The 23,003-nt window shown below is 41.2% G+C and overlaps 1 protein-coding gene and 1 long non-coding RNA gene across 5 annotated transcripts in view; both read left to right on the top strand.

The window, feature by feature from the left end:
* The first annotated feature begins 1,577 nt into the window (after nucleotides 1–1,577).
* Nucleotides 1,578–23,003, top strand: part of LOC114641362 (butyrophilin subfamily 1 member A1-like) — a 994,484-nt gene continuing 973,058 nt past the window's right edge. For 3 of the 4 annotated variants that reach the window (XR_007934785.1, XM_051926436.1, XM_051926438.1), the window contains exons 1-8: nucleotides 1,580–1,811; nucleotides 4,720–4,791; nucleotides 5,198–5,530; nucleotides 6,575–6,856; nucleotides 7,609–7,713; nucleotides 7,821–7,847; nucleotides 13,818–13,856; nucleotides 15,122–15,148. Coding sequence is in view for 3 of the 4 variants with exons in the window: in XM_051926436.1 (XP_051782396.1) it covers nucleotides 4,722–4,791; nucleotides 5,198–5,530; nucleotides 6,575–6,856; nucleotides 7,609–7,713; nucleotides 7,821–7,847; nucleotides 13,818–13,856; nucleotides 15,122–15,148 (883 nt within the window). In the remaining variant the exon portion in view is untranslated. Of the gene's footprint in view, nucleotides 1,812–4,719; nucleotides 4,792–5,197; nucleotides 5,531–6,574; nucleotides 6,857–7,608; nucleotides 7,714–7,820; nucleotides 7,848–13,817; nucleotides 13,857–15,121; nucleotides 15,149–15,241; nucleotides 15,269–17,242; nucleotides 17,824–23,003 lie in introns of all 4 variants that reach the window. The other variant, XM_051926437.1, reaches the window with a different exon arrangement.
* Nucleotides 18,206–20,252, top strand: LOC127527485 (uncharacterized). The gene is made up of 2 exons (XR_007934791.1): nucleotides 18,206–20,029; nucleotides 20,060–20,252. It is a non-coding gene; the product is annotated as an uncharacterized LOC127527485 (long non-coding RNA).

Genomic DNA, 23,003 nt, shown 5'->3' with positions numbered 1-23,003 from the left:
CATGAAGTATTCAGAATAAATCACATATTTTGAGTATTGGATGAGAATACCAATATGAATTCATTAAGGACTGTATATTCAGCACTCAGTATGTACATGTAAATACTTTTTTAGAGTGCTCTGCCCAGCACTGGTCATTGTCATCTTGCTTTTCTATTAAAGATGTCAGAGGACACATCTCTGTATCCCAGTGTTGGATCAATGGTGTTAGTACTGATTCGGGGAAGCTACTCGACAGTTTAGAGATTTTTTTGCTTTCTATCTCATTTGTTTTTGTCTTTATTTCTTGGTTTGTTCTCCTGTTTAGTTACTCAATTTTGTTTTCGTTTCCACCTGAGAACATTTGCTTGTATTTTCGCCAAGTTCTTGTTCTGCCCCATTTTGTTGTCCTCAATCTCCTGATAAATATTAAAGATTCTCCTAAAATTGTTTTCAAACAACTCCAACAACTTTCAACAAGGTCTTGGATGAGAATGTGTGCTGCATTGGAGAGACACTCATACAAGTGACATCTGAAATGTCTGACAATTTAAATTGAGGCATATTTCAGAACTGTCAACCTTCAGACAAAGCAAACTCCTTGAGCATCGGAAAGGCACTATATAAATAAAATGTATTATTATTAATATTATTATTTTTTTGCCTGATAAAGGCTGCATGTGAATTGGTGCAAGTCAATGGAGGACATCGGAGAGTCAGAACATGAAAACAGGGAACACTGAGCTTTAACTGAATGGAAACTTTAGAGTCAATAAAAAAACATCTAAAATAACAGCAACACTAAAACTGAATGAGGGTAAAGATGAAGACGGCTTACATGTTCTCATATATCCTCAGTGTTACCAATGAAGTTCTCCAATTTTAGTGTCAGTCCATCTCACAACTCTAAACTGTACCTGTCAACAAATGCCTGCCATCTTTAGTTGTCTCATTGTGTTGTTTCTGCAAGTGAAGAGCTTCATTCTGTGGATTCTGATTTTCTAGGAAGTGTTAAGTTTGATTTCACTGCTTCTGAGTTCACAGCATAGATGTGAGCCCTGTCAAATCAAACCCACTGCTTATTGAGATGTTGTTCACCAGCAGGAGATGAGATTTTTATTTCTACAACATTATTGGTTTGTTTTTTTGTTGCATTTCAGTAAAACATTTTCTTCTTCCAGTTTTGAAAAGAAGCCCACATGATATCCTGATGGCTTTGGATTTAATAAACTATAAATGGCACTTCTTTTTCCTTATTCCCTGAGTTTCTGTTTTGCACCATTTGAGGAGGTCAGCAATGTATTTTATTCTACAGTAAATAAATCAAGTGCATGCCCTGACTCCATTTTGATTTCTTCTGGTCTCCTCTCCTTCCTTGGGCTGATGTGATCCTCATACCACAAGTCTGCTTCTAATCTGAACAAAGGGTGATAAGTGTGTTCTCTGCTTTGTTAAAAAAATCTAAAAAAGATCATAAAAGCATGGAATTCTCATGAGATCTGATAAAAGCTGAGGGTCTTATTGTCAGATCACAGGCCATTTTATTTTAATGTGTTTCTGTCACTTTAAGACTCAGGTGTGTCAGAGTTGGCAGGCTGCCGTTTAAAAACGAAAGAGAAATAAATCAGAGGAGGAACACAAAGTCGCAGTCTGAGATTTAAAGACTTTATTTTATTACACGCCATCTTTTCCTTCGACAGACTGATAAGACATTAAGAACATGAAAGACTGACACATTGGGCATGAAGTTCACAGACCCCTGATGAAGGACAAATCCTCGTGATGTGTGAGCTCTAAACGAGGAAAGTGGAGAGAAAACAAAGTGAAAGCAGGTAAGTGGAGACGTTACAGACGTTTATTATATTATTGTTAGATGATAGAAATGAATCTTTAGTTTGTGAATAATACGAATTCTAATTTTAAGGCTCACTCAGCAACATGAAACTGGCTTATGCAACATAAGTGTACCTTCAGCTCGTGCAGATTAAGTGTGTGTTTAGTGAAGGAGCCTTGAGCAGTGCAGAAGATCTTCATATGAGATCAGGGTGCTGTCATGAATTAGCTTGTCCACCATGAATTTTCACCAGTAAAAGTAACTCAAGTCAAGACCACCACAACAAACATTAATGAACATTAACTGGGATTTTACAGATGCAGGTTAACCTCAGCTCCAGCACAGACACATTCTATTCCTTTAATTCAAAAGGTATTGTGAGATTGGAGTGTGCCGTATGGTGATAATCCATCCATCCATTCATTATCCAACCTGCTATATCCAACTACAGGGTCACGGGGATCTGCTGGAGTCAATCCCAGTCAACACAGGGCGCAAGGCAGGAAACAAACGCCGGGCAGGGCGCCAGCCCACCGCAGGTATGGTGATAATCTTACTGATGAAAAGGGAAACAGAAGTGGAATGCTAGAGTTAAAGTAGAAATAAGTAGAGAACAACTGGGGTGTCACATTCTTTTACTTGATTTGATTACTGGTTCTTCTGGTACAGCTTAGAGACTTGTGTTTATTGAAATGGTGGGCGGTGAAGACATATTAGGAGTACACATGTGAGAAAGTTGTTTACTAAGAAACTGGGTAATGAATTCCTGTACCTAAGTTTAGTATCAAATGGCATTGCTAACATAATAAACATGAACATCATATACAGCATAGCAGCCAGTGTAAAATGAACAACAATATTACATTCAATCAACAAAGATATAAGCGCGTTTACTGGAGGTCTCACTTCTGTGATCAAAGACTCAACTGAATTGGTGGAAAAATGAATGTTAAATAAGAAAGAGAAAGCACTAAGAGAGAGAACCAGTTGTGCCAGTCTGATGAGGCTGTGTGATCTGACGCTGTAGATGTCGAGTGTTGAAGGCCTGTCTGAGTTTATCACAAGAATAGCCGTGTAGAGAGGAGTTGTGTCCTCACTAAAGAAGAGGCAATTGTGACTCTGGAAACGCTAAATCAAGGAGAGACCACGTAGAATGTGACAGATATGACGGGAGACCTTCAGTGAGAGGCCTTATTAAATTATGTAATGTGTCAGAACAAGTAACAGTTTCAGGATTGTCACTTCTGGGGAAAATGAAATGTCTGTGACTTTTCAAAAATAAAATGGCGACCAACCCAAAGTAGACTTTCATAGTTAGTGAGCTGTCAGCTGATTTTAGTGCTTCTATTTTGCATTTTCAAAGGTTTAATTTTTGTCCATATTAGATATTATATTATATTATATTAGATATGATATACCACCATGTTGTTTAGACAGCAGATTTTCACTGTCCATCCCATGACTACTGGTGACAGGTCATTCAATGTCACACTTCTTCTTGTATGAAATAATCGTGTCCAGCTTGTAAATTATACTTACATAGAACAAAGGAATGTCTTTCAAAAATACCTTTTCATACTGTACGAGGTGAGACACAAAAATAACCAGACTGGGCTTGGGGCTTTCCTGGAAAACCGTCTGGAGGTCAGCTGGACATGACTCATAGAACTATATGCCCCCCTACACGCCCTCTCAAACCACCAACTGGCCAGGTATATCCTGTGAGTAGCCCAGTCAGTATTTGCACAACAATCGCTACACGAGTTGCCGCAATAATGTTGGGTGAAAAAATGAAACAGCGAATCAACATCAAATTTTTCATGAATTTCTCTTTTTCCGTAAAGCAGTTTTTAACTGAGAAGAACATTCCTGTCCTTGATCATCCTCCCTGTTAGCTCCCTGTGATTTTTACTTGTTCCCAAAAATCAAAAGTGACCTGAAGAGAACACATTTTTCTTCAATGGATGAAGTGAAGACAAAAACAGCAAGCCTGTTGAAGAGCCTCAATCAAGATGACTTCCAACACTGTTTCAATCAATGGAAGATTCATATGGAGCGTTGTTGAGATTGGGAGGAGGAGTATAGAGAAGGTGACAATGTTTAGAATGCTGGAATTAATCAATAAATATTTTTTTTTACCAATCCGGTTACTTTTGTGTCTCACCACATACAGTATAGTCCAAGTAGGCACCATTTGTTTTTTAGGTTACCAGACCTTCTCCCATTTCACCCCCCGTTTTGTTTTGTCCTTTTTGGTTCTGCTTGCCTCAGATCTTAATTTAGGAAATTTCCTCCCACATTCATAACTGTTTTGGTTTTCTTTCACCTCCTGGTCATCTCTCTAAAGTAAATCTCATACATTCTAGTACTCACCACTTTATAAAGATAACAAAAGAAAAAAGAACAAAATTCAGGTTGAGGTTGGTGACCACTGGATGGGCTGGTATGTAGTTATGTTGAGGGGCTACAATAAGGCAAAGGTGGATGTGACAGACCACAGCTGTACCACCGATGTCTGCCAGTTTGATGACAGAGTGTCATTCCTGTGCCACTGTGGTGGAAAATGTCAAAGCCAAACTAGATAAGTGAAGAACTGGGAGCTCACTGGGAAAAGAGAGTGCGCTTATCATAAAGATAAATGAGGTCATGGATGAAAATAATAAAATAAAAGAGCAGAGAGTTGAGAAGCTTCATGTCCACCAAAGTGCACAGGCAGTAAATCAAACTAAGAATGTCAGTTAATGCCCCGGGGTTATTAACACGTAAACACAAATGATATAAATGGTGGTCTCTGCTCCTGTCATGTGAAGTGTAGATGACGCAGTTTGATCTGTGAGTTGTTTTACACACCAGTCTGTCAGAGGAGCTGACTTCACAGGTACAATGAGCTCTTCTTTGTGTTCCAGCCATGAACCTTCAGATGCGATGGACTCCTCTTATCTTATTGTTTCTACACAACACAGATATCTTCTGGGCAGGTATGGATGGTTGTACCTGTATTTTGTTCATTTTTAGGTGTGGTAAATGTTTCATACTATTTATTTACACATTTCTCTTCATAGCAAAGTTCAGCAGAAGCATGTCTCTTTACAAAGAGCATTTATTTTTAATCTGGTTAGTCAAAAAAAAGTAACAGAAGATTTTAATTGTTTTTTGATTTATGGTTTGCAATAATTTAAACCTAGAAAAAGAACTTCAGGGCTGTTTATTCTTCAAAAATTCAGAAGGAAGAAATGAAGTCCATACCACCTGTGAATGTAATGCTGGATTATAAGGCAGCATTTATCAGTAGGCTAACATGGTTTTCATTTACTTTTCTCTCATTTCTTCTAATTTACAAATCACATCCTGGTCCTCACTCCACTCTTGTGGTTTCCTTTCCAGACAGCTTCATCGTTGTCGGTCCTTCTAAGCCTGTAGTCACTTATGTCGGTGAAGATGTGGTCCTGCCAGCCTCCCTCTCACCAGCTCTTAATGCTAAGGCCTTTGAAGTGAGGTGGTTTACAATGGACTATGGGTCACCAGAGCTGTTATACATCGATTACAATATCATGATACAGAGTGACAGAAGAAAAACCCTGAGCATAGACAACCTCAAGAATGGCAACGTATCTCTAATAATCAGAAATGTCCGTGTTTCTGATGAAGAGCGCTACAGATGTAATGTGTACTCTGAACAAGGAGAAGATGAGACTCAGGTCTCACTCACTGTTGAAGGTCAGTGTGCATTTGAGATTTACAATTTTTGTTTCTATTTGTATAATGGGATGGCCACAGTGAGACAGTGGCTAGAGCTGCTCCATGTTCACTTCCCATGAGCACTTGCTGTCTGAGTTTGCACTTCCAAGTTTGACTTTTTTGTTTTTCCTCTCAGATAGAAAGATGTATGAATTGGGTTAAGTGTCCCATGATGAGATAAGGAAGATATTAATAAAACTGAAACATTATATAACACCTTTCTCATGCTCAAAGCTCTTCACGGAAATACAGAAAGAACAACAGGGCATATATGACATTGGAAAAAAACACTAAATAAAGATAAATACAAGATATACAAAAGAGTGAAATGAAATAAAAGTCAATTAACCAGAATAAAATACAAAAATATGAAAAACTACAAGAAAACCTTGAATAAATTACATAAAATGTGATACAAATGCACCTCATCTTCAGGTGGTCCTGCAGCTGTAACATCATGGTAGTCCCACTCCCTAAAACTCTCTACGAAGGAGACATGGCACATAACTAAATATACTAAAACTTAACACATAAATAATAAATAGAACAAGATTCAAAACATAACAAACAAAAGTACAGAAAGCAGACAGCATGCCAAAGAATCAGAATTCAGAAATCAAAGACGCTGCTCCTCTATGTTGAGGGGTTGTTGAACCGAAAAACTCCTCAGGTCTGCCCCATGTGGAGATAAATATTTCAATCCTTGGTCTCTTTATTTATGAGTGTGAAGAAATTCAAAGGAATGTCATCAAAGTCTCAAAACCTGCCAATGTACCTCAGTTGGCCCCAAGCATTTTCAATCTGACACTCTGTTAAGTTTCACTAAATATTACCAATAAATAAAATGATCAGAAATAAGTCAAAGAAAACAAAATTGAAGCCAACACTCCAAACTCAGAATGTGTTCATTGTAATCAAATGATTTTATTTCAGCAGTTCATTCATAACCGTATGCGATGTTAGCTGATGTTAAAGTGTTTCTTCTTCTCTTCACTGATCTTCCACTCTTTTGTGTTTCATTAGTTTTAGGTGCTCAGCCCTCTATTACTATGAGCTCCACTGAAGGCCAGAAGACCCGACTGGAGTGCAGCGCTGAGAAGTGGAACCCCCAACCAGAAGTCACCTGGAGGGACATGAATGGGGCAGACGTGACGTCACAGTCCACAATAAAGTCAGAGCGGGACTCCGAGGGTCTTCTGAGAGTGAGCAGCGTCCTCCTGGTGAAGGAGGAGTACAACGTGTTCAGCTGTCTGATGAGAAGTAAAGCACCAAAGCCAGACTGGCACTCCGGACTCAGCATCTACAGTACGTGATCAAATAGGGTGGCATTAGCAGCACCGCCATTGGGTCAATGTGCCATTTTTATACAGAATATGGCACTGAAGCACATATTGGTTAGCCTAAAAAGCTGGACTTCCAATTACTAAATATCTGGAAAATTCAATGTACTATGTAATTTTGTGTTAAATAATGTGCCTTATACAGTGAAAAGAATAGATCCATAAGTAGAAATTTATTATGAATAAGACATGGAGCAGTCAGATACATGAATCCACACCACCACACACACGCGTGAACAAATCTACAATGTCAGATACAAATGGCCAGCCATGCAAATTTTAAAAACAGCCATCATAAAATAGAAAATTCAGTTGTGACTCAATCTGGGAGTGGACCCTTACTTCTGCATCATGTGATTCAAGGAAATGAAAAGTAAACGTGTAGAGTAAGAGATGTAGAAGACAAACACAGGAAGACAACGACACTGAGTGGACATTAATGGAGGTGAGATACTGGACAGGATATCTGGTAGTTTGTGTTCATATAATTTATGATGGATAACGAGAGGGCTGATGGACACACTGATGACTTGGGTGTGAAGGTGTGTTTGGTCCCAGGCTCCAGCTACAGGAGCACATCATCTGTGGTGTAAATGCAGGGTCTCATAATGCTCCCCTTAGCCTGAAGGAGTCCCACTTGATGGATTCTTCTGTGTTTTCCTCACCTGAACCTCATTCCTGTCTCACAGACTCACACGTCTTCCCCTCATTTTGTAGGTTTCTCCCCAGGGGTCTTTGGCTGGTTGGTGGCTTTCTGCGTCTTGTTGGTTCTTTGCTTAGCGGTGACTCCCCTGCTGGTCATTCAATGGAGAAGAATGAGAGGTGAGGACAGAAGATCTCACATCGACATCAGAACAGACAGAATGCTCAGTAAATGGTAAAGTTATTCATAAATAATTCATCTTTATATTCTTTTTTGTCTTCCCTAGAAACAAACACCAGATATGATTCAATAGGTGAGTACAATTCTAAATTTGCTGTTCTTTAATTTAGTCTCAGTTTGATTTCAGTTCCTTTGTGGCTTTTACTGTCATCAGTGAATCCTGAGACGTGTCAGTCAGTTTGTATTTTGATCACACAATTCACAGTTAGTGGCTGTAGGAGTCCACATTGGAAATCCACTCTGACAATGGAAGGACATGCAGACTGTCCACAGGAGACATCATACCAGGAGCTGAACTGGAGTTTGAGTGCTGTGGGCTGACAAACCTAACGTCACGTGGGCACTGAGTGCCAAATGGCTCCTCCATTACACATTTAGTCCTCTCTCTAGACGAGAGTCAGCACAGGGCCATAGATATGAGACACTTCTGCTCAAGGACTGGTCTGATGAGCTCGACTTGTGCTGAGGTCTCAGGGGTCAGCTCAGGGGTCTTCAGAGTCCATGCATATCTGAGCAGTTCAATTAGTGAAGGCCCACCATGTTAAGTGAAGTCTTCTTCGTCCCCTTTTTTTGATGTTTCCTGTGTGAATGAAGAAACTCAAAATAAACAAAAAAATGCATTCTTTGATCTGTTTTCTAAATCCAATTTACAATAGTAGAGAGTGGAAACATGGCAGTAGCCATTAACTTGTGGGGTGCCAGTCTGTGACTGGACTCACACACACACACTCACACACATACCCACACTAATATTCTTAACTTATTTACTTTTCATCTTTAGAATGGACAGCAGAGAAAATCATGCAGACGTAGAAAAAGCATTCAGGCTCAACACACACACTGACTGGGCCGGGCAGCAGTGCTGACCTCTGTGTCACCATGTTCACTTGGTGATAATAATCATAATAATATATTTAATTTATAGCATACTTTTCTTGACCGAAAACACTATAAGGCATAGCAAGAAAAGCAAAAAGTAAAAGTGTCTGACGAAGTCACAGATGTGATGAGGGGCTGTTCCATGGACGTCTTTGTGTGTTAGAATGAGAGTTTTAAATGTTATGTGTTTGTGAGCAGAGAGCCAGTGCAGTGATGCCAGTACAGGGGTGATGTGAAGGTTCAGTGATGTGTGGGTGCGAGTCTGAGCAGCACAGTTTTGCACACACTGGAGCTTCTTAAGAGAATTTCCTAGTAGACCAAACAGAAGAGCATTGCAATAATCTAAATGATGAAGGGCCCTAGATGAAGACATGAATACTTCAGAGGCAGTTAGTGACAGAAATGGTCAGGGTCTCACAATCTTGTGCAGATGAAAAAAATTAGTGGTACGTGATACCAGAATTCTATCAACAGATGAACTAAAATGATTTAATTTTTGTATTGAAGGAGGAAGACCTATTAAAGGAACCTCAGTCATTGACCAATTTGATTGAAGAAACTTTTGTTAATGAGAGTAGAGGTGGAAGTACATCTGGGTTTTACCCCAATATGGTCATCTAAATAACAATGATATCCTAAACTGTATTTCCTTATAATTTCCCCTAACGGTAACATATGGTGTGATTATGTTGTGATCTTCATGGGGACTAAGAAAACAACAACAACAACATTTATTTATAGAGCACATTTTCATACAAAAAGTAGCACAAAGTGCTTTACATAATGAAGAAAAGAAAAATAAAAGACAAAATAAGAAATTAAAATAAGACAACATTAATTAACATAGAAAAGGAGTAAGGTCCGATGGCCAGGGTGGACAGAAAAAACAAAAAAAAAACTCCAGAAGGCTGGAGAAAAAAAAATAAAATCTGTAGGGGTTCCAGGCCACGAGACCACCCAGTACCCCCTGGGCATTCTACCTCACATAAATGAAATAGTCCTCTTTGTAGTTAGGGTTCTCACAGAGTCACTTGATGCTGATGGTCATACAGACTTCTGGCTTTTAATCCATCCATCATTGTTGGGACATCACAGTGCTTTGAGTAGATGGCGGCGCAAGCCACCACCAAAAAGAACACCGGAAAAGGAAACAAAAGAGAGAGTAGGGGTTAGTACAGATTTTAGAGCCACCATGAATAGTTATTATAATGAATTGGATATACAGAGTATCAGGATTTAAATTACAGTGAAGTTATGAGAAGGCCATGTTACAGTAATGTGTTTTTAGCAGTTTTTTAAAGTGCTCCACTGTATCAGCCTGGCGAATTCCTACTGGCAGGCTATTCCAGATTTTAGGTGCATAACAGCAGAAGGCCACCCGCCTCACCACTTCTTTTAAGTTTTGTTCTTGGAATTCTAAGGAGACACTCAGTTGAGGATCTGAGGTTGCGATTTAGAATATAAGATGTCAGACATTCCGATATATAAGATGGGGCAAGATTATTTAAGGCTTTATAAACCATAAGCAGAATTTTAAAGTGAATGACACAGATAACCAGTGTAGTGACATCAAAACTGGAGAAATGTGCTCAGGTTTTCTTTTCCTGGTTAGGATTCTAGCAGCTGCATTCTGCACTTGTTGCAAACGATTTATGTCTTTTTTGGGTAGTCCTGAGAGGAGTGCGTTACAGTAATCTAGTCGACTGAAAACAAACGCATGAACTAATTTCTCAGCATCTTTCGATGCTATAAGAGGTCTAACTTTTGCTATGTTTCTTAGGTGAAAAAATGCTGTCCTAGTGATCTGATTAATATGCGATTTAAAATTCAGATTACAATCAACGGTTACCCCTAAGCTTTTTACCTCCGTCTTGACTTTTAATCCTAATGTAATCAGTTTATTTCTAATAGCCTCATTGTATCCATTATTATTATTATTATCATTAAGATTTCAGTTTTCTCTTTATTTAACTTAAGAAAGTTACTATTCATCCATTCTGAGATACAAGTCAGACATTGTGTTAGTGAATCAAGAGAATCAGGGTCATCAGGAGCTATTGATAAATACAGCTGTGTGTCATCAGCATAGCTGTGGTAGCTCACGTTGTGCCCTGAGATAATCTGACCTAACGGAAGCATGTAGATTGAGAAGAGCAACGGTGTTCAGTGTTCAGTGAGAAGTGTTCAGTCTATCACCAGAAAGTCTTTACTTGTGAAAATGTCAGTTGTCAAACACAGAAGTAGACATATTGCTGTATATTTTGTGGCCACTAGGGATGCCCCAGAGCTCTGAACACCAGATACAATCACGTCAGACACCAACCCAGGATAACATAACATGCTTTATTACATGACAACACCTCAAAACTCTTACTTTTAACAATACGCCAAATAAGTGCTTTATTGTCTCCCTTTGTTTCTCCTTAGTTAGTGTCATCCTCTTACTCCCAACTCTGACTGCCCGAGTGAAGGGAGACATTTGCTTTTATGTTGGACCCAGGAGTACTTCTAGTGTCATGACATTGCATTCTGGAAGCACTTCTGGGCCATATAGAAGTTGTATGAAACAGGTAGGTTCTCTTCTGGAAGTGCCCTCTGGTGGTACACATGACCATGACAGGGTTGCCCTTCCAAATTACAAGTCCTAGTAAACCTTGTGGGTGTTAAAACAGTGAATGAGCCAGAGGAACACTGCCATCTCTAGTACTGTAGGTCATAATGACCTTGATATAATATTTCACCCAGTCCATCTCCACCCTGTGCAGACAAGAACTGAAAGCCATTCTGGCCAGTAAACACAGCCTTCCACTAAGGCCTTCCAGCTGGGCAAAGGATCAGCCTACATTCCAGTTGGGATGACGCTCCATCCTTTATGATGTTCACTATATATATATGTAAATTGTGAACCACCAGGCTGGTACCACCGGCTCAACCCGACACAGACAAGCGTGGAACACAAGTTCAAGGCACACACAAGTTTTTCTTTTTTCTTTTTTACCTAGTGGGAAACGCCTTATCCCATTTCCCACAAGTACAGCACATTTCCCAAGCACACAAGCACAATATCTTCCTTCTCTTTTTCTCTTCTATCTCCTCCACTCCTCTGGTTAAGCTTCGTCTTCCTCCTCCCGACTCTGGCTCCCCGAGTAGTGGCTGCTGGCTCCTTTTATACTCACCCGGAAGTGCTCCAGGTGCGTGATGATCTAGTAGCACTTCCGGGAGTGGTGGAAGAACTGCCCAAAAGGGCTTGGCAGATCATGCTGCAGCACCCCCTGGCGGTGCCCATGGATCCCAACAGGGCTGCACCAAACTCCAACTCCCATGGAGCCCTGTGGGAGTCTGAGGCACCGCTGCAACCCACGGGGGCTGCCATGTAGCGTCCCAGGGGAGGTAACTCTCCGGCCATGCTTGCTTTCCCGGAACTCCCAGCGTGGAGGCATCCTGGCTGGGCAAGGGCATCAGCCGCACACTACAATATATATATACAGTACTGTGCAAACGTTTTAGGCAGGTGTGAAAAAATGCTGTAAACAAAGAATGCTGTCAAAAATGGAAGTGTTAATCATTTATTTTCATCAATCAACAAAATGCAGTGAATGAACAAAAGAGAAATCTAAATCAAATCAATATTTGGTGTTACCACCCTTTGCCTTCAAAACATCATCAATTCTTCTAGGTCCACTTGCACACAGTTTTTGAAGGAACTCGGCTGGTAGGTTGTTCCAAACATCTTGGAGAACTAACCCCAGATCTTCTGTGGATGTAGGCTTCCTCATATCCTTCTGTCTCTTCATGTAATCCCAGACACACTCGATGATGTGGAGATCAGGGCTCTGTGGGGGCCATACCATCACTTCCAGGACTTCTTGTTCTTCTTTACGCTGAAGATAGTTCTTAATGACTTTGGCTGTATGTTTGGGGTCGTTGTCCTGCTGCAGAATAAATTTGGGGCCAATCATACGCCTCCCTGATGGTACTGCATGATGGATAAGTATCTGCCTGTATTTCTCAGCATTGACAACACCATTAATCCTGACCAAATCTCCAACTCCATTTGCAGAAATGCAGCCCCAAACGTTCAAGGAACCTCCACCATGCTTCACTGTTGCCTGCAGACACTCATTATTGTACCGCTCTCCAGCCCTTCAATGAACAAACTGCCTTCTGCTACAGCCAAATTTTGACTCATCAGTCCAGACCACCTGCTGCCATTTTTCTGCACCCCAGTTCCTATGTTTTCATGCATACTTGAGTCGCTTGGCCTTGTTTCCACGTCGGAGGTATGGCTTTTTGGCAGCAACTCTTCCATGAAGACTACTTCTGGCCAGACTTCTCCTGGACAGTAGATGGGTGTACCTGGGTCCCACTGGTTTCTGCCAGTTCTGAGCTGATGGCACTGTTGGACATCTTCCAATTTCGAAGGGTAATAAGCTTGATGTGTCTTTCATCTGCTGCACTAAGTTTCCTTGGCCGACCACTGCGTCTACAATCCTCAACGTTGCCCATTTACTTGTGCTTCTTCAAAAGAGCTTGAACAGCACATCTTGAAACCCCAGTCTGCTTTGAAATCTTTGTCTGGGAGAGACCTTGCTGATGCAATAGAACTACTTTGTGTCTTGTTGCTGTGCTCAATCTTGCCATGACATGAAACTGTCTTCACAACCTCACCTTGGTAGCAGAGTTTGGCTGTTCCTCACCCAGTTTGAAGCTGTTTCTGTTTCAGTTAATGACTGTGTTTCAACCTACGTGTGACATTGATGATCATTAGCACCTGTTTGGTAGAATTGGCTGATCAGACACCTGACTAGAATCCTACAAAAATCCCTGACTTTGTACAAGTGGACCTATAAGAATTGATGCTGGTTTGAAGGCAAAAGGTAGGAACACCAAATATTGATCTGATTTAGATTTTTCTTTTGTTCGCTCACTTTACATTTTGTAAATTGATAACAATAAACAATCATCATTTATATTTCTGAAAGCATTCTTTGTTTACAGCATTTTTTCACACCTGCCTAAAACTTTTGCACAGTACTGTATATATATAGAAATATTCATCTGAGGTGTGCCTGATGGTATCTCAAGACACAAAAGGAGTGACTGGTGCTGTCAGTCCCACTTCTCTTCTCAAATGTTCACTTTGTTCTTCTCTTTTTGTCTACAGTTGGATTCCTTCCTATATGGTTCCTGCACAAGGAAATTGGTAAAAAAAAGAATTTTCCGTTTTGTATTAAAATGCAAAATAAAAACTGTGTTGTGCAATATTTAAATTGAGGGAGAGAGTTTAGTAAGGCAATTCAAGGGATACGATAAGAATGTGAAACATTAGTGCTAGAAATGACACATTCTAGCCAAGGGATTTTACTAAGGAGTCTAAGGATGCTTTCCTGATAATATTATTATGAATATGATTTGTCTTTTATTCCATGTCTGAGAGTGAATCAGTATTTGATAATAACTGTTTGAACATTCTTAGCTTACACACACACACTGTCCTCCTCTCACCCTAAGGTGCCCACTGTGCTGTCCTCTCCTATCTTATTTACGCCCACTCAGTAAGGTGCCGCCTTGTGTTTTCTTCTCATCTTCTTCTTTTATTTCAGTCCACTCTTCTTATCGTTGGTCCATCTATCAGATTAATGCAGTTTGAGGGTCCTGGGGCTCAGACCCTACCTCAGTAGTACTGGACACAACACAAGAGTCCTCCTTATCCTTTGTTTGCTGTTGTTTTTATTCTAAAGCTCCGTCTGTTCCACTCAGTCTGATTATTAAACATTTGGATTTCTGTCCTCACATTTGGATTCACCACATTGGTGGTTTTAACTGTAAACCCCTAAGAGTGAACAGGACCCCGTGAAGTGGGCATCACATGTCACCTGATAGAGGTTCAGTCCTCCACTGTCACTCTGATTTCTCAGTTCACACAGCAGTTTGTTTCTGGTCACCGACACTCAGACAGTTGTCACTGAGGAGCCATTTGAACTGACAATGAAGAAGACAAATAGCAAGGCCATAAGTAGGAGACAAACTGGTGAAGACGAGGGTCTTCTGGCACGTGTCTTATTGTATTGCAGTCACACTAATTTACATCTGCAGCGTTCATTTCTGTGGTCACCAGAACACGGTCAGAAGTCTCACTGCTAGGACCTCCACTCCTAATAAACATCAATAATTCTGTTCCTTCTTCATCAGACGACACGCAGATTCAAAGCCAAAGGCCAGTAGGCTGTTAATTCTGCAAATCCATTTTCATTCTGTGCTTGGCACTCCAGCTATTGTCATGTCCATTGTTCTGCTGTCTATTATAAGGGGTCTTTATGAAAGGACATTTGAAATGTAAAGATATTTTAAGACTTCAGAAGAGAAAAATGAAAGTAAATGAAAGTTGTGAGTGAGAACTGAAGAGATGATGTTTTAAGTTGACCCACCTGATTATTCACTCAGTAACGCAGCTCTCTTCTTCTGCAGAAAAGTCACAACGCGTCACAAATGCAGGTACGATATTTGAACTGGGGGTCACTGGGGGTCTTTGAAGTCTCACTCTTTATTGGACTCATTAAGTTTATTTATTTCTTTATTATTTTACAGAATGGAGGAGAATACACAGCTCAGCAGGTACGGTTGATAAGCCAGTCATGACCTTAGGATGAAATTCTCATTTTCTGTGTCTTAGTCTTTGTGTCTTCATGTTAAACGTGTCACCTTCATGACCATGAGAAGCAGCACCTTGTGAGCTCTGTGACTGTCCCCCAGGTCTTAGTTAATGGCTGAGGTCCCTCTGTGTGGGTGACATGGTGACACAGTGGTAGCACTGCCGTCTCACAGTAAGGACACTGGGGTTCACATCCTGGGGGCTCCTTGTGTGGAGTTTGCATGTTGTGCCTGTGACTGTGTGGGTCTCCTCCGTGTGCTCCAAAGACATGCAGGTTAGGTGGTCCGGTGACCCTCAGTTAGCCCTGATGTGTGTCTGAGTGTTTGCCCGCTGAGGAACTGGCGTCCCGTCCATGGGTTGTTCCTGCCTTGCCCTGATGCCTGCTGTGCCCCTCGACTCTGCCCTGGATCAGCAGGTTATGACAATGGATGGCTGCTTGTTCTGTATGTTTAAAGGCAGATGAGCTGCTAGTTAAGGAACAGGAAGACCTCAGCCTCTACTGCCCCCTGGTGGTCTCTTTGAATATCGCTAGTTATCTTATTCCTATGAAGTTCCCTAAACAATCCTCTGTCATTAATAGTTGGATTCTCCTTGGCAGGCGGACATTACTTTATTTTGTGTTTCAAGAACATCAGACAAGTCAGTAAAGACAGAACTAAAGAACGGACCCTCCTCGTGCAGACAGAACTCCTCAGATGTCTTCCTCGGTACAAAGGACACTCGTTTGTCTTGTAGACTTTATTCTCAGAAGGTCATTTTGATTCGGTGGTCTCGTACCGATTAGCACTGCGTGTCATTGTCACTAATCCTGCTACTAAAAGACTCCATGTTGTCCCTTCTGTCACTTAGGACCCTCTTGTGTTTCAGTGCAGACCCTTTCTCAGGCCCACCATGAATTTTCTACATTTCCAGCATGTCGATGTTGAAGTATTTGTGAGATGACAACACTGAGGACACACTTGAGGTTTTCACTCACAACGTTTGCACTTTTTAAAGTAAACTGAGTGCTGCTGAGTCCTCACAGGGCCCGCTGTCCATTCTCAGACCCCTCAGTGTCCAGTGCTGTCCCCTCTTTAGTGCCACTTTGTGTTTTGTCCTGCTGTTCTGTCCTTTGTCATCACCTTGTATGTCCTCTCGGCCCCCCTCTCCTTATTAAAGCCCCCCTCACCTGTACTGACCGGTCACATGGTGTCCCTGCTGACTGATGACTTGTGACACTTGTGTATTTGAGTTCATCCTCATCACTGACAGGCGGCCATCTTGTGTTGTTAGATTCTGTGTCATAAATTCAGTGCCCCCCGTTGTCACTTCTGACAAGGAACTGAGAAACATAAAATGGGGGGTCTGCTAAATAAAAGGCCACAAACGCAGTGTAAGGACGAGAAAAGTGACAGAATTACCGACAGAGCAGAGCAGAGCAGAACAAAATGAATCAAAGTGGACAGGAATGACAGGAACAGGAGGACAACAGGCCAGGGGGGACATGAGACCCTCAGGTTAGTGACGACAAGTCTGAGAGCTGCTGGTGAGTCTGTGAACGAGTGCCAGGCCTCACTGGTGGTCTTCTTGTTTGTGTCTTTAACAAATCCTCGCTGTGTGATTCGTCTTTTATTAAAATGTCGCCGTTCTTGTGCTGTTGAGGTCACAGCGTGGTGATCAGGCTCTTTAGGGTTAAATGAAGATAAAATGGCAGACAGGCGAGTGGAGGAGGTCAGAGGTCACAGGGGGGCCGAGCAGTGACACAAAGAGACACACGAGGGGCTTGGTGGGCTTTGGTTTGTAGAAATAAAAACTCAAAGGTGAGAAGTGAACACGAGCTGTTTGACGTCTTTGTCTTTTTAATGTTCAGGTCCTTCAAGGAGTGTAAATGTGTTGTTGTCTTCCTCAAGTCCCCTGATTTCCTGACGTCTTCCTCTTTTCTTCTTTCTTCTCCTCAGCTGATGTCACTTTTGACCCTGAGACTGCACATCCATATCTCATTGTGTCTGAAGACGGGAAAGAAGTGAGACACACAGACACACGACAGAGAGTGACGGACAATCCAAAGAGGTTTGACCGCTATGTTATTGTCCTGGCCAGAGAAGGATTCACATCAGGGAGACACTACTGGGAGGTGGAGGTCGGGGGGAAGACTATGTGGGATTTAGGAGTCGCCAGAGAGTCGGTCAACAGGAAGGGGGGGATTACAGTGACACCATATGATGGATACTGGATTGTGTGGCTGAGGAATGAGAACGAGTACACAGCTAACATTGGCCGTCCTCTCCACCTCCCACTGAGAGTGAAGCCCCAGACAGTGGGGGTCTTTCTGGACTATGATGAAGGTCAGGTCTCCTTTTACAATGCCCAGTCCCGCTCTCACCTCTACACCTTCACAGACTCCTTCACTGAGCCCCTCTATCCGTTCTTCAGTCCTGAACCTAATGACGGTGGTAAAAATGCGGCCCCTCTGGTCATCTGCCCCCTGCGCACACACTGACCCCTCAGTATTAATGTCATCTGTCCATCTCTGTGTCAGGTCAGAGCAGCACAAAGCCAATGGAGACTTTCTTTAACATCAGACCACCGAACTCAAAGCCCCCCTGAGGTGTCCTGCTGTTTGCTGCTCGTCTGATTTTCATTTTCAGGATTTCTGTGTTTAATGAGACATCAGGACTGAACACTTGGGATTTTTAAATGGCGTCGGATCAAAGCGTCGGCTCCATAATCAAATGTGAATCTTTATAATTTGATCTGAGGGTCTGAGAATGAACAGAAATCCTGAGTGTGCGTCTTTAATTTGACATTCAAAGAGGAATTCAACAAAGATGGTTGTGTTCTCCACAGCACTGGATTGGTTTTCTTCAGTCTTTGTGTGATGTCACTTGCTGATGGTCAGTCCTGATGACCCTGAGGTGCCCTCTTTGTGACATTTAAAGACTGAAAGGACATGAAGAGTGTGAGATGAGTAGAAGAAATCTGAGACCCTGAATATCGAGACCACCGTCCATTTTGTAACTCGCTTATCTAATTCAGGGTCACAGGGGGCTGTCAATGTGGGAGGGGGCAACACGGTTAAGAACCAACCTACGACACCAGAGCTGAAGGCCGGACCACCAATCACTGTGCTACTACGAGACCACCAGTCAGACAAACATGAATTCCTATCTAGTGTTATATACTTCTATTGTTAAACGTGGACTGAAATACACAACACTGTAAGTCTGTGAGAAGTTCATCAACACTGAGATGAGTTTGTGATGAAATGAAATAAAACAGAAATGAAAATAAAGAAAAAATAAATCATCGACATCAGTGAGGTGTCCTCTGTAATAAAATGGCTTCTCGTGAACTTCTTTGAGGGTCCACCTCACAATCTGAAACTCAGCGTCATTTCAGTGACACACACAGGTGGTCTGCTGCAGTGCTGGAGTCGGAGTGTGATACAGAAATGACAATAATAAGTTTAATTCATGAACAGAGTGCTAGACGTGATGAAAAGAACTGAAGAAAAAGAATTAAAAAATGGACGACTTCACAGAAATCAAAATTCAGAATTGTGTGTGAATGGCACCCTCTTGTGGCTATTAAGTGTAATTAAAATAATTAAAAATGGACCAAGCAAAATGACACCTTTTACTGGCTAACTAAAAAGATTACAATATGCAAGCTTTCGAGGCAACTCAGGCCCCATCTTACCTGAAGAAGGGTCCTGAGTTGCCTCGAAAGCTTGCATATTGTAATCTTTTTAGTTAGCCAGTAAAAGGTGTCATTTTGCTTGGCTTTTCTCTACATTCATAATGGCTAACACGGTACAACACCCTAGTACTTACAAATGGACCCAAATTCATTAATCCTGTCCTCGTCTGAATCAGTTTATTTATTGTGCATTTGAGTGTAAAGGCTTATGTGAGACTCAGAAATGTCACTTTGTAATTTATAAATGTACTCAAATAGAGTCAGGCACAGAGCTGCAAGTGTGTTTGTCTGGTGTTACCAGTTACCAGGGGATGTGCAACTGCGAGAACTGGGAGAAAAGTCATGTGACACCAGGAGAACACACTAACTGCACAGAGACGCTGAGCATGATGGGATTTGAAGTCTGGAGCTGTGAGGCACTGGGCCACTTGGGGGCTTAATAATAATAGTAATAATAATAATAATAAAGTTACATTTGTTGAACAGAAGCCTCTACAAATACACATCAGCCTGCAGTATGAAAGTTGACGTCACTGATGGAGATTTGCTGAGTGACTTTGCAGTTGTAGATAAACTCGTGTCATCAGCGTGATCTTCATGCTCTTCCTCTCACTAATCACACTCACTGCTCTCGTCTTCACACAACACCACACACATGTCAGGGTCTCACTGTTTGTATCTTTGACTTTCTTTCATGTTAATGAAACTCTAAACATGATGTTTTATGTTTGTCAAGCAGACAGGTCAGAGTTTCCTGTAATCTGCACACTTGTCAGTAAACCTGAACTTGAATGTTTGCTCATCTTCTTCTTTCTTGGAGGAATATTTTGGAAGAAGAAGCCGTCAGGTTCAACATGAATGAATAAAACCTTTGCTGTATGTTGAATTTTCACACCCAGATAGTGAAATACGTGACACAGAAAATGAAGAGCAGCAGAACAAAGTGTGACAGGTGAGGTGTGACTTTGAGGAAGGCCACCCAGATATGTCATTAGATGGAACTTCATGCTCTTGTTTGTGTAGATGAAGAAAACTTGAAAAGTTATGTCAAGACTTAAGCTACTTGATTTTTTAAGAAAAGTAATTTCAATGACGTGTGTCTGAGGAAATATTGTATTTTTATCTTTAAAGTATTAAAAGATCAGATTTATGTGACTTTCATGTTTAAAAAGCCTGATAAACACAAAAGGAGAATTGTTGGATTTCAAATTCCACTGTTAATTCTGTTCATGTCCACACATTTCTTCATTTAAACATCAATCCCACTGATTTGTGTGGCTGTCTGTTTTTATCTTTTTCTTTATTTGTATTCTTAATATTAAAGACTCCATTCATCCCTAAATAAAATAATTATTGTGTTAAGTTGTCAGGATGTAGACTCAGACTCAGTGTCCACAGACTACACATTTAACCAACAATACAAAGCAGCTACCAAGACTAAAACTATCTATCTATCTATCTATCTATCTATCTATCTATCTATCTATCTATCTATCTATCTATCTATCTATCTATCTATCTATCTATCTATCTATCTATCTATCTATCTATCTATCTATCTAAAACTTCTCGTTTCTATTCCTTTCTTTTCTATTTTTCCACACCTCGCTATCCCCACCTAGTGGCACAAGGACAGATCACAACGTACTGTAAACACATTTAGATTTTAACTACAGTTGTGTACTTCACTGACACCCTTCAGATGAGTCCTTGAGTTGTGGCAGAAACCTCCATCCAAAGTGACTTACAAATCACAATGATTGATTTCATAATTCAGTCATAAAGTAGCCCCCCAGTGGTCTCAGGTCAAGTCAGATCTTTTCATTCGCTCCTCTGATTTAGATGACAAGATGTCTCGTGTGTTTCAGGCTCTCTGCTGTTTTCTTTTTTATTGTCCACATCTTCTGATTGCTCTGAGATGACAAGTTGACTTCCATTTGTGAATGTGGCTGCCCCTCAGCTGGAGATCTTGGACCTTTTCATGTCAATTTGCCCAAATCTCAGTAACAAACAGGATGGTCCTGCTGAGTGCTGCATCAATGAAATTCGCAGTAGCCATTGCAGTGTCACTTGTCACTTTGCTACCAGTCTCCACTGCTGTGAGTCTTCTGTCTCTAAACTGAAGATGAAGACCTGAAGAAGCAGAGCACCAGAGCACATTTGTGTTTGTGTCGTCACACACCGACTTCAGAGGCCTCTTGTTATATTGTGACGCCATCACATCTGTTACTGAATGGTGAGGAGTGATGAGAGGACCCCGCTGAGTTCACTTCACCTCAAGGTGGGCAAAATCATGGAAATGATCGGGGACTTTGACAAACTCAGTGAAATTCAGTGACATCAGTGGGGAAGGAGAAACTGAACCAGTTCTGAGTGGGCTCTACTGGTGTGGTGGTCTTCTAAGTGACCCTGAAGGAGATGGACACATCTGCTAATATGCTTGCCAGACTAACCACTGTGCCACCGTGCCTCCCTGAGATAAACTTAAATGACTACTCCACTCAAAAATGATTTATTTTATATTTATTACTCCAATGTAGTTTGTTGTGATGGCTGAAAAATTAACGTCAAAAGTTTATGATATAAGAACAGCCAATGGTGACCAATGCTGCACAACAACAAATGATGTGAACACGTCCATTAAATAAAGAGATAATAAAATCTCACATTACTTGTGTCTCATCATCCACAAGTCGGTTATCCAGTCATAAACTCAAAACGTGTAAAACTCAGGCGTATTATAAACAGATACTTCTAGAAAAATCAGCGCATGTCACTAACAGGAACTGCAAGTCACATGGGACTGACACTTTGAACTGAAGACAGGACTATTGACCAATGAATAAGGGGGAAGGCGAGTCTTCAGTCCAAAAGCACAGCATTATGGGAATGCCTTTAATGTTGATGACATGTGCTGATTTTTCCATAAGTATCTATTTAAAGATATAAATAAAAATAAAATCAATGTGTGTAAATGGCGCCCTCTGGTGGTCATGAATAGAATTAGAAATGTGACCAAATCCTTCAGTGCTCTTCTTGTTATCTGTTCATTTTAGCATTAAGGTCCATTTGAGTCACACAATCTAAGTTTGATTATAATTTTAAGAACAATTTTTAATGCAGTCAGACCCTCAGCCACACTCCCTCTCAATGGACATTTTGTTCACCACACATTTCAGTTTTCAGGTTTTGTGTTTCATTGCCAAGTCTGTGGTGTCACATTCCCAATGACGACATGTTGATGATGACAGTCGTGTCACTGGAGCCTCCTCTCGTTGTCACTTTATGGTAGAGCAGCGTCACAGGAGTCTTTGGCTTCCTTGGATCTTTAAACAGTTAAATGTCGAGGTCTTTCAGTGTGACAAGGTGACAGAAGACACCACAAAGTCACACAGGACAGGGAAGTCACCGCATGTGGGCCACTTGGACCATCAGCAGTGGTCAGCAGGTGTTCAGTGTGGTCCGGTAGTTAGTCAGAAACGTGAGGTTATGTTCTTGGTGGTCTTCATCCTCCCTGAGTGTATCTTTGGTCCTTTAGGTGGACAGAATACACAAAAGTACGAAGTCCGTGTTGAGTTCTCTGCTGAGGTCTTGTCATGTCTGCTCCATCATTGTCACCGTGGCACAGGACACAGAACACCACATCAGCAAAACAATTTGTGTTACGATTTACAAAGAGCTTTTTACACTTGTGAATCACAGACTGAATCGTCACTTGTGCCACCATGTTGTCACCCTGCTTTACGATGATGACAGTCCAAAGTGTGTCTTCATACCCCAAGAGTGAAGTTGGTCAGTAATATAATAAAGAACTTGTTTTATTATGAAATTAAAAGTCAACTTTAAAAGAATTAATCAGACTGAGATCATTTTATAATTTAGTAACAGGATAAATCACAAGTCCCAAGATGTCTCAAGCTGCGTGTTTTCTCTTCTTCTTCTCTTTCTGGTGCCTCATTTGTCTGAACTGGTGGCTCACTGGTCAGTGCTGTTGTCCCATCCTGGATTCCAGTTCTATTC

Source organism: Erpetoichthys calabaricus, chromosome 4, assembly GCF_900747795.2.
Source record: "Erpetoichthys calabaricus chromosome 4, fErpCal1.3, whole genome shotgun sequence".
Lineage (NCBI taxonomy): Eukaryota > Metazoa > Chordata > Cladistia > Polypteriformes > Polypteridae > Erpetoichthys > Erpetoichthys calabaricus.
This window is presented reverse-complemented; position numbering and strand designations above follow the sequence as displayed.